General features: G+C 38.6%; 1 protein-coding gene across 1 annotated transcript in view; it reads right to left on the reverse strand.

Moving 5' to 3' along the window:
- The window catches only part of LOC146005032 (phosphotriesterase-related protein), a 71,555-nt gene extending 66,986 nt beyond the window's left edge, over positions 1–4,569 (reverse strand). Inside the window, exon 1 of the mRNA XM_083144171.1 lies at positions 4,381–4,569. Within this exon, the coding sequence (XP_083000297.1) occupies positions 4,381–4,402 (22 nt within the window). The 5' untranslated portion in view covers positions 4,403–4,569. The remainder of the gene's footprint in view (positions 1–4,380) is intronic.
- Positions 4,570–19,150: the final 14,581 nt, after the last annotated feature.

Consider the following 19,150-nt stretch of genomic DNA (forward strand, 5'->3'; position numbering starts at 1 on the left):
ACACACAAAAATTCACCCAAATGCATCAAACGTGAATCTGATTCTTTGAAGAAACCATAAAACATTCTGGTGCATCAATCGATATGATGCATTTAGTTCTCTGAGTATAGGTTTGCCCCATTGCTTCGAGGCTGGGTGAACCTCAGAGCCTCTTTATACAGGGGCATTGTCGGAAAACCCAACCTGAGATCACACATCCGATAACTTGAACCTGTGTCTTCCGCTTGGAAGTGTAAACGTAGTACAACACTTAAAATTCCTCACAAATGTTTAGGAACATTCAATCTACACTCTGTCCCGCAAAATTGTGCAGCAGGCGAACGAGAACAAATTCTCTGTGCAAGTAGTGACTTGAAAGGGCAGTGGCGTAAATAATAACCATGCAGCACGAGCTTCGGGGGCACAGTAAGAATTAAAAGTTAAGAAACACTGATTTTTCACAAAAGTTTTAGTTTTGGCGTTAAAATATATTTTCAACCGAACACATTATATTTTTAACAGAAAATGTTAATCACGCCTGTAGAAAAGTAGAAAGTAAATTACCAGTTTAGAAGAAAACCTTCATTAGCTGAAGTCACAGATTACGTCGCCAAAGGGTAGAGGACAGGCAAGGGAATTTGCTGGAAACGATTGATTGATTGATTGATATGTTGTTTTAAGTCCACTTTATGCACAGTAAGGCTAATCGGGACTGGACCTACAGTTTAAAGTGGGATCCTAACCACTTGTATCGAACCCGGGACCCCTTGATTACAAGGCGACGACGCTACCACTGCGCCATCGGGGAGGCCTTGCTGGAAACGTTTTCACCTCTCCCCGCCATTACTTAGCGCCCGCGTTTTAGCAAGGTTTGGTGAAATTGTGTTGTTAAGTTTCTTTTGTAGTTGGTGTAGAAGAAATATGAACAAGATCTTGCACTATAGCTACATAAATGGCTTCATTTCAGAATGTAGAATCAACTGAAATCATAAGAAGAACGCTGCTAAGCATTGAGAGCGATCGTGCTCGAAAACTGGACTTGACGAAACTAGCACAAAAATTCGCTTCCATCAACAAACGCGCAGGACTGGTAATGGGAATTTAACAATAGTAACAGTGTATTTTCATTTGTAATTGTAACAATACCTTTCGTACCAGTTTTTAAATAGATTCAAATTACATGTATGTATTTTCATATTTGTAAAAATTTAATAAAAATGCAGAATATTTTAGAGAAGAAAGTTTTTTTTTAATGCGTAGGGGCGCAGAACTGTAAGTTGCGGGGGGGGGGGCACAGAGCGTGTTAGTTACGCTACTGCGAAATAAATGAACCAATGAGCACGTGCATGAAGGGGAAACGAGGTTGCAGCAGCGCGCTCTGGTTTGCTCCTCCTACTCTCTTTCTCCCCTTCTCTGCCGTTATGTGCGATGCTGCTCCACAGACTCCCCAGATACAGTGTACAATACATAGAATTACCAAAATTGAAACGCTGGCACAATCACGGATACTTCTGGGTTGTAAGAATGACTCGGCATTATGGAGAAAGGAGGGAGAATACATATTGAGTGCAACGGGCGATGAGGGGTAATTTCCATGAGACTGTGGCTTGGAAGCAGCAGGAGAGTTTTGGGAGAGCTGTACAGTCTCACGCCTAAGTGTTCACTCTGAAGGTCAGAGCTATCAGCAAAGACACGTTATCTAATGTGTGATCCAAACTTGAAAGCGTAAAATCCAAATAGTTGTGTTTTGCCATCTCTTGAGTGTGTGTGGTTAGTACCTCTCGCACCTTACCATCAAGCCTACCACGAATAGCGAGTTGCTCCATAAACACGGATGAATGATCAATGAGCTACATCAACCCATCGGGACATCTTAAAGTCCCTGATTCGATCCCCGTTCCTGGGAGAACGTTACGGAATATGTAATGAGTTAAAATTAATTTATCTGACATGGATAAAAGCACGGTGTTAATCAAGTTCAAATCTGGGATAAATGTTAACTATCCAATATTCGCCGACTGGAAGTGAACTACATACTCCTGCAAAACTTTCGTAAATTATCTTTTTTGTATCTCTTCTAATTTGGATAAGGAAAGTAAAAGAGTTGGTTTAAAGATAAATTTTCATTAATAAATTATTAAGAACAAATGTAAATAATTTCCACTTGAATAAGGAAAATATTGAAGAGGTTAAGGAGTTTACATATCTGGTAACAAATACAGGGAGAACAGAAGATGATGTTAGATCGAGAATTAGGAAAGCAAATGTGGCATCTATTCAGCTATATAAAGTTTGGAAAGCCAGAGAAAGTTCAATAAGAACTAAGCTGCGAATTTTTAGAACTAATGTGAAGTCACTTCTCCTTTATGGATGTGAAACTTGGAAAGTAACAAAGAAAATTACTAAAGACCTACAGACATTCATATATAGATGCCTAAGAAAACTTCTAGGAATATATTGGCCAGATATTATCTCAAATGAAGATCTATGGAAACGTACGCAAGAGGAACCGGTGGCAATACAGATCCAAAGAAGAAAGTGGAAGTGGATTGGCCACACATTGAGGAAAGATCCATCGGCAATAGAGAGAGGAAGGCCAAGAATGAGTTGGAGAAGGACAATAGATCAAGAAATATGGGAAGCAGGAAAGACCTGCAACGAGATAAGGAAGATGGCTGGAAACAGAGTCCCTTGGCGATGCTTCGTTGAGGCCCTATGCTTCGTAGCGGAGTAACAGGAAATAAGTCAAGTAAGTCATCTCTTCTCTTCTGCCACTTTTGGATAATCGCGATGAGGATCAGTGATGATATGATGAAATTGATGAAAGGATACACACAGAATACCCATGTCTAGGCCGCCGGGACAAAAACCTGGGACCTCTGGCGTCGTAGCGCGGTGTGATTGTGGTTTTATATTTAACTGTGTGGCTTCAGTATATTAATTGTTTACGCTATAAGTATGCATGTTTTATTTTTCTATATTTTTCTGCTGTAACAGTGAGTTTCAAATAAAGTGCAATTGTAAAAAGTATTTGATAAGGGTTTGATGTAAGAGCGGCCAACGAGGTGGAAACAGGCTCGCCCACTCAATAAAGGATATTCTATTCCATTCTATTCTACACGGCTGTATGCCTACTCAGGAGCGTCAAGGTGTTTGCAAGACGAAAGAATGACCCTGCAATACATGGACTGAGACATAGGCGTGCGCAGACCCACTGATTAGGGGTCAAAGACTTGAAGAAAGTTCAATCGGAGGGGAAAACACATTTCATATCAATGTTTTATTGTATTGATGGGTACGAAATTGGAGCGTATATAGTGTGTGTCCGGACCCGCCGAAAAATCACTGTATTAGAAGAATTCAAACTTCTTTGGCATAACTTACTTTGCCCCCTTCCTTTATTTCCCCCTTTCTGGGTTCGTACAATAGAGTAAAATCAAATATTCACTTCCAACAGTGCCGGCCGGCTATTAGTAGGGCTTGGAGAGGACGGTTGCCCCTTATTTTTTGCCCCCGCATTGTGGCCTCTTAATGGTGCCTACCCAAAAAAAAAAAAACTGTCCTTGCCTCATACTGAGAGTATTAGGAGGGCAACTGCCCCCTCTTGCCTCCCTGTGCGCACGCCTATGGACTGAGAGTGACATGAAACACGTTATTGAAAGCGTGACGATGTTTTTTTTAGAGTGATAGAACTTTGAATTGAAATAAAGCACATAAAAAAATAAGTTTGAAGCCAATTGTGTTTTCATTTGAAAGATAACTTTCTGACATTTACTTTTTGAAAATAATTTCCGGCATATGTCCACCACGACTAGCTGTGATGAACCGGATTCGATCAGTCCAATTTTGAACCACTTTTTCAAGTAATTGGGGACGTATGTCGTTAATAACACGAGTTATGTTGGCTTCCAAAGAGTCAATTGTTGCTGGTTTATCAGCATAAACCAGAGACTCTAGATATCCCAAAGAAAATAATCCAGTGGCGTTAGGTCCCATGATCTTGTGAGGCCGATTCACTGACAGCACCGATATTTCCGAAGTGCTCTATAAGTTTGGCGCACAGAACATTGATTTTGGAAATATATTTCCACAATTTGTAAACGTTGTTGCGCCGTCAGTCTTTCCATGATCATTTCCAATGCTCACTGATATGAAATGACAAAACAACATGTCATCAAAACAAAACAAATGACAGCTATCCCTATCGAAAGTTCTATCACTCTTAAAAAAAAAAACCTTTATGTCACCCTCTCATCGTCAAAGTCAATGTTATGAGAAAAAGCTATGTTAATAAGCAAGTACAAACACCATGAATACTATCTGTTATCGTTGACCCTTTGTCAGTGAGCTGAAGCAGTCCACCCACATTCCAACTTGTTGCTACAAGGAGTATCTACTTACCACACTGAACTTTTGAGGCCATACTCTCTGTCAGTCACAAACACAACTGCGAGGAGTGAGCTGGCACGTTTCCAGGTCTTGTCCCAGATAACATCCTTCGCTCCGCCCACCAGCGAGATTGCTTCAAAGTTTTTTGTCACGTTTTATGCTTTGTACGTATTTGCTCACGTGGTAATTTACGAGAGCAGGGCAGAATTCACTGCAGGAGTCAAACAGGCGGTATCTACATCCAGAATCACCGTTAGAACCAAATCACTTTCGTGCGTCAACAGCAGCATATGTAGAGCTGTGCGATCGATTCGATAGTTTAAAATATCGAAGCGTTGATATTAGCGACTTCGTTATATCGATATCGGAAAATACCGACGTCACATTGACAATATCGATATTATCGAATTCACTAATACAGATATTACTGATATCGATGGTAACGATATTATTGAGATCGACGATGGTCCTCATAAACAACCTTGTGCTTGACTTAACTTGTACAGTTACGGACAGATTTGGGTTGTAATGATCTCATTGAAAGTCAATGAGATTTTTGTAACCCAGAAGTGCTCGTGACTGTACATGAAGAATGCAACAGCACATTCATTCTCTTCAAATTTTACGTCCTCGATACTGTACTCTATTGTATTTTTGGACTCCTATTTTTGCTTATTCAACCAGCAAAAGGATTCTCCCTTTCCCTTAGTTAAATCGATATTGATGACGCGATCTATATTTTCAATATCGAAAATTTCGATATCAATATTCAAACTATATCGAACTATGAAAACGACAAATCGATATTGAACTGTTAACCAAATGTACTACACAAAATGTTATTGCGATAAATGTCAGGATGCCGACCTCCGTGGCAGAGTGGATAGCACAGCGCGCTATGGTGCAAGGGGTCCCGGGTTCGAATACCGACCTGTGCATGGGTGTTCTTTTTCGGTTTCCTAAAACAAGGACTGATTACTCAGAAAACTAAGCCATTTTATTTCATTTGAGGGCTACGGCGGGGATAATCCCATCATATCTACCATAATTCCACTACTGCACACCATGCTCAGTGGCGGCGATTAGGGGGAGCGAGGGAGGGCAATTGCCCCCCTCCCCACACACTTTTTACCACTTTTGCCCCCGCACTATGCTAAATCTTATCTACAAATGGAAATATGCTGTTTTTGCCCCCCCCCCCAGTTTTGGCGCCTTACCCCCTGGTTTTGGAACCCAATCGCCGCCACTGCATGCAGTATATATTCTTTATGCAAAATTCGCACATATACACTCGTACATGTATACAGTTGAATTTTTTTTTATTTAAAATTTTGGGTGCGTCAGCACTAAGGCTATTTTGCACCCGTCACATTATACGGGGTCCAGCCCCTTATCGTTACACAGAACAACTCTAACGTTGCATAACTAAAATCATAAAATATTAAAATCTTCTGACTTCTGTTAAAAGCTGAGGCTGTAAAGGAGCACTCAGTACAAATAAGGACAAAACACAGGACACCACAAACAAAATTATTCTGGCTATGGGGCCAGTCGCCAGAGCCTCATTAGTCTTCAGTCCAGGGTGCACTAACGTGGAAGTGAGGTTGACATTTGGGTGTACTACGTGGAAGGTCACGTCACCCCTTACACCCCGTACATGTATACAGTGATGGACCCATGGGTGGGGGAGTGTTGGATTACCCCCCCCCCCCCATCGTCTAAATGCCTTAAAATGGAATGAAGTATGTCAGTTTTCTAGGTAAAGAAATTTTCGTTCGAAGTTCATAAAGGCTGGGCCCATATCTGACCAATGGATCAATAAATTTGCACTAATTTACATTTAGGCCCATGTCTGACCAAGAGATCAAAGATTTCCAGCGCCTCTTATCCCTGTCGCAATGACACAGAAGAGACAGGAAATCTAGCGGTAAAATATTTCAAAATTGATAAAAACACCATGACACATTATAAGCAAGGTATACACATCCACACCTCAAAAATATTTCCCCAGCCTAAATGTTCTATCAAACTTAATATGGGCTCTTACGGAGTATGGATCCCACTAATTACTTCTATCTATTTATTTATTTATTTATTTACTCAGAGTTTCAGGTACAGTCTTATTTGGCCATTTTTCACTGAAACATCATAAAGTAGAAACAAAAAATAACAAAAGATAAAAACAATAACAAGATGGGATATATTTACATGTTCTTCGTCAGTAATATACAAAAATTACGTTCTGGAAGGAAAATATCTACATTCAGGGGAAGTTTGTTGTAGATTTCTGGGAGCCTGTAAAACAAGGAGCGTTGTAGAAGGGATAGCTTAGTGGTTGGGTTGTGGAAGAGTTGCAGGTTGCGCGTTAGCTTTTGGGGTACCCTAAGTGTAAATTCACTGATTAGGAGATCAGTTCTAATTTTGCCATTTATTATCTTGTACAAAAATTTCATGTCAGCTAGATCACGACGAAAGGATGGAGTGTGAATATTCAGAGCAGCCATGGTGTCTGATTTGGATACATGTCGAAAGGAAGGTATGCTATGGCGAACAATTGCAAGAAAGAAACTGAGAACAGAATCTATTCTGGTGAGATTGGTTTTTGAGGCCATCGCCCAAATTGGGGAACAGTATTCGAGGAAAGTGTCAATGTTATGTGGAATGTCAACGTTTATTACTATTACTGTTCGTTGTCATGGTCACAGATAAAGCAACATTAAACATGCTGAACATAAAACTTCTTTTGAGATACAAAATATAACAAGGATATTTGTTTATTACACTATGTTTTCTCCTTTGTTGCTGCAAATAGTACCTACAACCAATATTACATTACATAACTAGAAAACCCGTTTTCTGATGCCATATTTAACAAGCAGCTAAGCCTTCTATTTACATCTCTCAGAAAAGCTACCATATATTATAGTCTGTGTAATGTCGTTACCTCACCACAAAGAACCTGGTATTAAAGGCAAAAATCCTACTCTCTAGTTCAGACAGTAAAAATGAAGGGTACGCTTGCCTCACTTAGTAGCCAACTAAAACTAACGCTCTAGCATTCTTAAACTCGAAGCTTTATGGCTGTGGCTGTGGCATCTGTCCAGATCTTGAGCAAGATCAATCCAATCTTCCCATCCCTACCGATTTCCTTAAAGTCCATCTCAACGTTATTCCTCCATCTTCGTCTTCGCCTACCTACAGGTCTCTTACCATCAGGTTTCCCAACAAGAATCCTTTAAACTTTTCTTTCTTCTCCAAATTACTATATGGACTTCCCACCTAAGTCTTCTTGATTTAATTGTTCTAATAATATCTGGACATTAATACAAATGATGTATTTCTAAATTATGTAACCCTCTCCACTTACCTCAGTCACTTACCTTAAACTTTTGTTTTCTCGTTTAATATCCAAGAAACTGAAAGTTAAAATATACAAAACAGTAATTTTGCCTGTAGTATTATATGGGTGTTAAACTTGGTCCCTTACATTGAAAGAGGAACATAAATTGAGAGTATTTGAAAATAAGATCCTTAGGAAAATATTTGGACCTAAAAGGGATGAGGAGAACTACATAATTTGTATTCATGTCCAGATATTATTAGAAAAAAATAAATCAAGAAGACTTAGGTGGGCAGGCCATGTGGCACGAATGGGAGAGGAAAGAGGAGTTTACATGATTCTTGTTGGGGAACCTGATGGTAAGAGACCTGTAGGAAGGCCAAGACGAAGATGGAGGGACAACGTTGAGATGGACCTAAGGGAAATCGGTAGGGATGGAAAAGAGTATTTAGATGTTGCTCAAGATAGGGACAGATGGAAGTCTTATGTTGCTGCAGCCATGAACCTTCGGGTTTATGAAGGCTAGAGAGTTAGTTAGTTAGTTAGTTAGTTAGTTAGTTCTCCACTTACCTGTCCCTCGTCCCTCTTAGGTACACTTAGTAATCCTGCTTCTTTATATAGCACTCTTGTCCAATGACGGTCGAACTGCACTTTGGACAAACATGTTGTATAAAGAAGTGTATTGTATAATATGTCCCAGAAATCTGTGGAGCGAGGTCGCACATAACGGAAGAGAAGAGGAGAAAGCGAGTTGGCGAAGCAGCAGCACGCGCTGCTGCAAATGGCTGGGAGCTGCAGCGACGTTTTACCCTCCACTTCCCCTCTCACGCGTTCATTGGTCAATCCATCTCGAGTCACCACTTGCGCAGAGACTTGTTTTCGTTCGCTTACTCCAGAGATTGCCAGCACCGAGTATAGGTGAGTATACCGCAAGTTTTTAATCATGAAATCCAGAACCGTAATAAGTAGCAGTGCACTATAATCCTGAAAATTAATCCCGAATATTTTCGTAAAAGCTGTTGAAACAATTTCACATAATGCCCACTAGCACCGAACAAACAGAGCACATTTAAAAGTACTAAAGCTCAAAACATTTTCTCACTTCATAATTCCAAGATATCTCAGGCCCAGAATATGTACTAAATTTAAGAAGACGATATTGCAATTATTAGGAAAATGCATTAACGTTGCTCTTTGGGAAAACGCAAGATCAAAAGAGAATGAAGCGACGTTAGTGACGGAGCGGTTAGCTCATCGCGCTACGACCCAGGGATCCTTAGTTCGAATCCCCAGTCTGGGCATGGATGTTCTTTGTGAGTGTCCTTTCATCAATTTCATCCCGTCATCACTCATCGTCATCGTTGCGGTTAGCCAAAAGTAGCAGGAATAGAGAATAGAGAAGCAAAATACCACAACCACCAAAAGGAAATGATTCCATGCATGGGCGTATTTAAAGGGGGTTCAACGGGTCAAACCCCCCCCCCTTCCCTTTTGGTTCAGTAAAATTACCAGATTACCTGTTCCATCAGCTTGTTCATAAAAATTTCTTCGAACTTATTTTATTTTCCTAAATTCGAGACGAGATATGGGTGGGAAGGAAATTACGTAATTCCACTCACCAGATGGGACTGCACACCAAATGTCTGCAATTTCCTGAAAGTTTCGGAATTTCTGCCATAAGAAACTACATTGAGACTGTCAAACCAGTTATAATTTTTCTCCCCTTGAGACTTCTTAAAGAAATTTGGTTTTTAAAAACGCACTGCAAGAAAACCAGATAAATATCGTAACAATCTCAAGTTGTTTGACACAAGATGAACAGATAAGTATCAATACTAAGTAGCATGACCGTGACTACATACACACAACTTTTCCGAGTCCACCACCCTCCCCATCCCCGCTCCCCAACAAGCTTCCGGTCAGCAGTGCCCTGGATTTTCAACTTATCATACCAAAAGTTGAACCCCTCCCTTTCGTGAACTAAATATACGCCCATGATTCCATGTCATCTACGTTTGACAAGCTAGAGAACAGATAAAAATATAGAAAACTTTGTCCGAGCTCATGAAGATAATTTATTCTGCCCATCCATAGCAGGAGCCTGAAGTATTTCAGGTAGAATCTAAAGTAGTGGTGAAATTATCACAAATGTTCAGAAGTCTCCTATTTAGGGGAACATCAAGAAATGAGCTGACAGGAATGCAATGTTTGTCAATGCAAAAACTAAAGATAAAGTGCTTAGACAAAAAGCATGATGGATTTGCATAGCTAAACCTTTAAATAAAATTAAAATTGAAACTTTTGGCTAAAACTAGAGTATGACGTAATGCTAATAATGATGTAAGATGTAGAAGGACACTATCTACAACGTGAGTCAAAAGTTCCTTAACGCCCTCTATAAAATGTAAAGGAGTTATGCTGGGTACAATTCGTCATGATACAAATAGGTTAGGCCCACGGACAATCTTAGCTGTGTCTGTAAGTCCATTTCCTTCATATCGGTGATATATCATATCACCCCCCCCTTTTCCTATATATGTTTTTATTTGAATTCAATATGGTAGCCAACAATATGGCGTACCTCGATTTGGCACACAGAACTGAGGTATTTTTTAAACAATTTTCAACCATAAGCGAGTGGTGGGAGCGTGAACAATGCAATCAGCAGCAAATGCTCCAGTGTCCTTTCTTTGCCAAATTTTGCAGTACTGTCAAAAAGCACTAGAGAAGAGGAAACGAGAGGAGAAAACAAATGACTGTGCACTTTACTTCGCGACTTTGTCTATCTTGGTTAAGCTGTAAAATATTTCTCAATACCCCGGCCGACACTAATAGCTACTACTGTATATGAGTGGATGAACCAGGAGATAGTTTGGTTACTCAAGTTGTTCTGTCGTCACTGATACCAGAGTTGGTCAACGTACTTAACATGTTTCTTGGTTATTATACAATTCTAGCATGCTCCTCATGTGTTGCTTTCAGCAGGACTATATCTAATTAGACTACTTGAGCTGCTCCTCTGGATTTCATCCGTTTCTGGGTAGTGCTGGAGGATAGTCTCTAGGCCTGTTTCCTTGGTTCAGGAATTATGTAATAAATATGACAAAAGGATACACAACCACAAAAATCACAATTTCAGAAACAAATTTTAAACCATGACGGAATCTTTACATCTCTTAACACTTCAGCCACTCATCGCATCAATCCTCAGTTCCTTGCTTCGTCCTGGTGAACACTAGTAGAGCCTAAGAGAAAAAAAATGATTTGAAGTTTCCAATTTTTGGAACAGCGTCATTTCAGTATTGGTATTATATTATCTTTTGTAAGATTGCTTATCTGTCTTCTGTAATTGGAGGATTTACCTCTGTTGAGGCAGTAATTGAATAAATAAAAAATAAATGAAGATATATATATATAGCTAAATATGTATAAAACATTGAAACCTCGAATAACTAGGGATGGTCTAATTACTTCTTCAGCTCATTCTTTATGTTTTTGGTCTTATCTCATTTCTCCACTTGGGAGCTCCTGGTATCGACAGACGTCTTTGATTGGTCCCTAGATCATTTTGATGCCCTAAATAAAATTAAGATTTTGTCCATCTTAAACACAGCACTGCGAGGAACAAATTGATGATCCCTCTTCTCCTTTTGATGCCTACCATCGCGTAGGCTGCAGGGAATCTTGCAAAGAGTTATTCAGGGAAAAACAAATAATGACAATATACTCCCTATACATCTATAAGGCTATGACGTTTGTTCTAAATACTAGAAGCATGACTAAAAATAACCAAATACACAACCACAAGACAAGAAGGAAAGATACTTATTACCAGAATCAACACAGACTCAATATCTCAAAACAATCACCAATGAATGCCGGGAATATATACTACAACCAGCTGCCTCGGTCGTTCAATATATAAGTTTCCGTATACTGTAAAAAATTATACTTTTAAGATACATTAGAAAACTATACATACATGTGTAGGAGGCTCCTTCCTCACTTTTGCACATAATCCCCATAGAGATTCAGGCATTTGTCCCACCGTTGCACCAATTTGTCCATACCCTTTGCAAGAAAATCAGGGCTCTGGCTATTGAGCACTATTCTCACATTCTGCTTCACTTCTTCATCTGTTTCGAAACGGTAACCTTGCAATTCAGACTTTAACACCGGAAAAAGATGGAAATAACTCGGTGCTAAATCAGGGCTGTATGGAGGGTGGAGCAACCGTTCCCACCCCAATTTTTCAATTTTGTGTTGTGTTTGCACTGCTGAGTGGGGGCGAGCGTTATCGTCAAGAAGAATGACACCAGCTGACGGGAGACCTGGTCGCTTATGTCGAATTGCGTTTTTCAGTTTATCCAATGTTTGACAATAACGGTCAGCATTAATTGTTCTTCCTTCTTTACTCCAGCTTTCCAACACGCGTGCACCATCCATGCTTCTGAATTCCTTATGACGCGAGCCCGCGTTTTCCGAACAAGCATTTACTTTTCGCCCTTGAGCGCATGCGCCTTCACGTCTGATAACGAATCGATTGTTGTTCCTTGTAGACGAAGGATGGCGCTAGTCAACCATGTGCTTCGTTTTAATGGCATTGCTTTATACAATATTTTATAGCACAGAGAAACTTATATATTGAACGTCCCTAGTAACATAAAACTGATATCTCCAAAAAATAAACAAACACAAACAATAAAAAAATATGTGACAGAGAGAGCTCTCTACAGTCTCACAGAATTTATGGAACAAGACAATACAAGGCCAATGTACTAAGCAATATGTATTTTAATTGTATTCTTATTTCATTCATGCAACAACGATAATGTGTTTTCATTTTTATTGTAGTGAAATGAAGTGTATTTTTCAATTTTTACTTTGGTGTAGTGATGTAATGTACTACACAATGTTTCTTCTCTTTTGTTATGATGTACTTTTCATTATGTATCTTGACGTTTTCCATGCCCTTTTAATCAAGGGTCAACGGAAGAAAATAAAATTCAAATTCAAATTCAAATTCAAATTAATTACAGGTAGACCTTTGCAAAAGTGTAGTAGCTACGGATGTGTAAGTTTGCTAACTATGCCTTATTTATAAATTAGTCTACATAAATTGAGCTTTATTTGTAGACTGCATTACCCAGCAAGACATGATGCACATTGTACATTTTGTGTCACAGACTCACACAACTGGCAACAATGGGTAAACTATTTGCTGCACACCCTGTTGTAGTGGATTGTGTTGTGTTGTTCGTGCAGCGAAAATTGTATATTTTCTTTCCTGCATCCCTGTCTTGACGTGAAACCTGATGGTAAGAGACCTGTAAGAAGGCCAAGACGAAAATGGAGGGATAACGTTGAGATGGACCTAAAGGAAATCGATGAGGATGGAAAATATTGGATTGATCTTGCCCAGGATATGGACAGATGAAAGACTTGTGTTGCTGCAGCCATTAACCTTCAGGTTTAAGAATGCTAGAGAGTATAGTATAGTATATACCTCTCTAGAATGTTTCCTGTGACCTAGACTTTCTTAGAATTCTGCACGTTATTGTTTAATCTGTTTCTTGCCTTATACAACCTTATATGTGCTTTCAAATTTAAACTTGTTCTTGAAGTAAATATTGTTAAGACCTTGAAACGTCGTCATTGCTATCGTTAACAATGCATTTGAGTTTAAAGAAACTGGCAGTATGTTCCCAGCTTATAATCAATAAATACCAGAGTTTTTAGTATATTTGTTGTTATTGTCTAAACAATTATGTATTAAAATTAATTTAATGAAATCTACACAACTGAGAGGTTTATATTTTTGTCATTTTCACATTAAAATGTTTGTATATTAATACAGAGTTGATGAATGAATTGTGTTCAGCAGTTCATATTTAAGTATTCAACAAATGTTAATTTAATATGATTGTTAGTTCTACAAATATGATGTAAATTTGTTTGTAAGGCGAGAAATTTTCTAATATTCGTGTAACAAATTGTAATCTTCGGGAAGAGATTTGTGTGAAGAAATTAATATTCACTTTAGTTTTCATATTATTTTCATGATTTCTCGCTATTATTATTATTACTATTATTATGCACCAATCTTGTCCATAAAGGAGAATAAAATACAATGTCAATCTATACGTTACATATTTACATCTGATCCGAGTAATGAATCCAAATCAAAAAGTTGAATCCACACGTTGTGCGCAACATAACTTGGAACATGTAAAGATTCTTAATTGAAATTTTTAGATGGGAGAATGCTACATAACTTGATTGAGTAGCTGGCAACATTGTGTGTTCCGGCGAAGTCTCGCTTGCGTTTACTCCCATCGTCTAAAGCCATGGCATCTGCGGGGCAAAGCGGAGATCATACAAAAACTGGGGGTAAGTTTTTGTTTGCGTTTAATTACTTACTGAAAGAGTTTTAAGGTAAATATTCACATTGCATAAATGTGTGTTTTCCGAAACGAGGTGTACATCCTTGCGTGCGTATTTGGAAATTAATATTCAGATTCAGATAATATTTTAAAACTTAATAGTATTTTAGTTAAACAATACATGATTGAATGATTGATTTGAATTAACTTTTTTAAATACAGTATTTAACGCCGAATTTCTGCTTAAAAAAGACAATATTACTTTCTAAATAAATATAAAAATAAATACAAATAAGAAATAATTAAACGATCTTCTGATGGCTTTGATTGATGGATTGAATTAGGTTATTTTACGTTGCTTGTCTTCCACCATTGGCTAATCGTGACGATATGATGAAAGTTGAAAGGGCACTTACAAAGAACACCAATAACCAGGCCTGGATTCGAATCCGAGACCCTGCGGTTGTAGCGTGTTGTGCTAACCCCTCTGCCACGGTCGGTGATCCGCCGATGGCGTTTTTTATTCTATCATGGCCGCCCCTGCACATTGGAACACGCCATGGAGGTGTGGCAGCAAACTCCACACATTTACGATATTGGATATTTGTGAAGGTGATGTAATCAGCACTACGCTCCTGGTTTAAAATCGAATATACATGTACTTGGCGCTACTGGATCACACTACCATTAACAAATGATGTACTGTCTTCAATTTATAGACACATTTTATGGCGTATTTTTTATTAAAATACATTAAAACTTATAACATTTTAAAACTTTTAATTAAAGATACAATTTTCTGTCGCCTAATTTATTCAAAAGTTACCAGGTAAAACCTTCAAAAAATCGAAAATCGCCTTTCTGAAATATTATTGTTTAAATTAGGGCAAACCCACTGTCATTAGCGAAAAATCAAACATAACTTTTTTCAGTCTATCTAATGAGGATGAAGACTAAAAAAAGATTATCAGCTTATGAACATTAGTCAGGAAATAACAATCTACGAATCTGAGGTTTTTGGGGGAGTAGGGAAATCACTGGGGGCGGGAATTTTGGAGTTCTGCACTTATGGTAGGGTCTGACAACTGTTCAAAATTCAGCTTTTACGGAATAATTCCCCAATTCGACTTCCTCCCTCTTTTCATCGACTGGGCTATAGTTTTCGCTTCAGTTCTTTTACACGACAGAATAATTTGTGTCACATTTACTTGGACTTCAGTTGTTGAGTAATCTTTGATCTCTGATTTCCTAGCCTTTGATAGTCGACCCCTGTGGCGGAGGGGTTGACACAGGGCGCTACGATGCCTTGGGTTCTGAGTTCGAATCCCGTCTTGGCCATGGGTGTTATTTCTGGGTATCCTTCATAAATTTTATCACATCATCATTCATCCTAATCCCAAGGTGGCAAAAAAGAAACACTTAATAGCAAAAATACAAGTAATTACTTTCTGGCATTTCGAAAAGTCTCTTAGGGCCAGACGGGCCATTTGATAGAGTTAGTTTTGCTTGCTTTGATCTGTTGTTGGTTAGGTCTGTGAATCCTCCAAAGTTTGATTTTATATCTGTGCTCCAGTTTCTGATATAAAAATTGATGAACCTGACGTACAGTCAGACGGACACGATCGCCGCATATTCGTGATTTTTTTTCAGATTTAAAATGATTAAACGCAAAGCCATGGAAATAGGCTGCTGGGCAGATTTGCGCTGGTGTCACACGTAGGAAAAGCAAAGCCATAGCAGGACAAAAGTCGCTGGTTCCCGCGCAGTGTGTGGCAACGTTAACCGGGCTGCGTTGCCTAGTTCGAGCCTCAAACCGACCTCTCTCCGGGACACTTTTGTGTCATCCCTGACCTTTCGAGCAAATACTGTTAACTCTACAACGAGAACTTTCATTCTCTTAAACCTCAGAACACATGGGGTTGTGCTCCGACGTGGCAACTTCTGCCATCCACCTAATTTCATGGCCGTGCGTTTAGTACCCTAAAATTGATTGATTAACCCTAAATGCCAAGGTATTTTTTTTTACACGGATTACCAAGGGGGAGGGGGCTCAGAGGCCCATGAATGAAAGTTCAATTGAACTGGACTGATGTGTGTTTTCTGTCATTTTTACACATAAGTTAATTAATTAGACACTACTTTCATGTCATCTTTCTTTTCTTTTTCTACTACCCATACATTCATTATTTCGAATTGTTACTATAGTTTAGCAATTGAATATATCCTCTCATGTATTGAAATACCTTTAAAACATCATTGCGAAATCTTTCCTTAGAATTACCAAGGGGTGGGCCTTTGAGGCCCCTAAACAATATCAACGAAATAAAGTAACTTTTTAATGAACACTTTTGGGAAAAATCACGCGATGTGATTCTAAATATTGCAAAGAACAATTACTATTTTTTATGAATTTCTACATTGATGGATATACATGTAATACGCAAAAAATGCTTCCTGGCCATGAGAGGAAATAACAATTGATATCATGTGACATGTCGATGTCTCACAAATTGTTTAAAGAGAGCAATAAGATTTTAGTGAACTTTACGACACAGCAAATGCTAGTTGAACGCACTACATTTGTGTAATGTTTATTAGTGTCGCTTTTCTGCCATTTTAGCTTATAACGGCGATGAGGATGAGTGATGATATGATGAAATAGATGAAGAGACACTCACAAAGCTCAGGCCGGGATTCGATTCAGGAACTCCTGTCGTCGTAGCGCATTGTGCTAACCACTCCGCCATGTAGTTTGGTTTGAGTGCTCTTGAAATTATATTGATTTGTCAGTCCTTCTGTGTATGAGAGCTGAACAATCTCCGAAAATATTCAAGCTACATTGGATGAACTGCAATATTTACAAAATACGATCGATATAAAAATATATTTTATAAAGTTTTTTCATAATATAACTCGCAAATAGCCAACAAATTGAGAATATGTTACACAGTAAACACATCTTAACGTTGCTGTATCTTCGATACTATGCAAGCTGCAAATATGAGTGAACTGTGGATTATCATCAATCAACAACAGAACATAAACTATACTCTGTCCAGGGAATCTCTATAATGAGCGAACGAAAACAAGTCTCTGCGCAAGTAGTGACTCGAGAGGGCTCGACCAATGAACACGTGCGAAGGAACGGGATTGCGGGGAAGGGGGGGGGAAAGACTTCAGTTACAGTCCGGCCAAGGGAAACGAAACTAGCTGGAAAGTACGATTCCAAACGCGAGAAGGGGAGCAGGTAGAACACTCACCAAACCAGCCTATGGCATTTTGCTTGTTGTGTATATTACCGCTTGCGGTGTTGTGTTTATGATGGCTCTTAAAATTCATAACACAACCGTTTCGAAGTGGAACAGAGAAAACTGTGTCGTTTTGGTCTCTGTTGCATATTCTACAAAACACCATCAATATAATACACAATGCCACAAAGAATTCAGTTACTACATTTTCTATATTATATTTATAATACTATGTATAATACATACTATTATTAGTGAATACTATCCTGATTACTGCTATGTACATTTGTGCAAATTATAATATTTACTAAGGAGATCAATTTAATTGAATGATCTAAAATAAAGCTACTGGTTTACAATTTTACAAACAAGTTTATCTACTAATGTGACGTGATGAATACTTTCCTGATATATTATGTTTGCTTATATAGTATATCGATGGCTATTTTTTCCATTCTGTACCATTACATAATTCGTAAACATCTCTACGTATTTTGGCGGATGTTACTACGTTTGAAACTTCATTGTTGTTTCCACAGCAGACCATTTTCACGGAACCCGCTTCCTGACACAAGTGCCGTCACTCCTATTTTGCCATTGAACACGTCCAGTTGGCGCATGCGCACTTCCGTCCATGATCTCAGCTAAGGCAGCCAGACAGTACCCTTTGCTTCACTTCCGCCCATTCGCTTTCTCGACATCTCTGCCCTTATGCGAGGCCTCGCTCCAGAGTTTCCCGGGGTAGCGTATACTCATAGGCGCCGACTCCATGGGGCTTGGGGAGCTCGAGCCCCCCCCCCCCCCCAATCTAATGTATTATTTTGCTTCTCTTGTAAGGTTTACTCTGTATTGTGCCACATGAACTTAACTTTAAATGCACATTTGAAATGTTCTAGACCATCAACTTTGGGGGGCTGAGATCGCTAAACCATCAACTTTGGGGGGGGCTACGACCAGAGACAGCAAAACACATGACTCATTACTATATACTACATAAGTATATAATTATGAGTATTTTCAAAATAACGAGGTGATATGACAATTATACCAGTATGTTGTTTAGCGAATTCTGAACAATTTGAGGTCGTAAACACGACTTTCAGGCAATATTGATATGTACAATATTTAGTTATCCTCGAAAACTTTTCCTCTAGTCCAAAGAATAAGGGGAGAATAATTCTAAGCCTCGCTCTAGAGTTTCCCGGGATAGGGTATACTACGAAGATATAATTTGGTAGACTGAGCAATGTACCTAGTACAATCTTGGTGCAACATTTGACACTTGATGTCAAAATATGGAAAGACAACAAGTGATATATTTTGAACACACGTCAGAATCAGCTAAATATGCAAAAGTGTAATTATGTACAAAGAGTCATGTTATACAGAAATATTTCAGATTAAACCGCCCATTCGTTTGTTCGAGTCAACAATCCAACTGTTTGATGCCCCTTGATTATTCAGAAAATATGAACTTCCGTGGACTGGTGGAAGCATTAAGTTGTGTAATTGAATATACGAGACCCATGTGTATGTGTGTCTCAAAATATGAGACAAACGATTGGCATGACAGTGAGCGTCAGATACAAATAAATGTAGACACATGATATTTTGTGAAGTGAAATGTCGATAAGACATCTATTATCTCTATTTGGTTATTCAGAAAAGTACTAAAAATACAAATAAAAAATTTTTAATAATGAAATCTGATCCAAATAAACAATTATTACGAAACGTTACGTCCTGTTACAGAGTAAAATTCTATATGTACTATAAAAAATAACTTTTATTTTTATTTAAATAGCGTGTTT

Source organism: Lepisma saccharinum, chromosome 22 (assembly GCF_977018435.1).
Source record: "Lepisma saccharinum chromosome 22, izLepSacc3.1, whole genome shotgun sequence".
In the NCBI taxonomy this organism is placed as follows: domain Eukaryota; kingdom Metazoa; phylum Arthropoda; class Insecta; order Zygentoma; family Lepismatidae; genus Lepisma; species Lepisma saccharinum.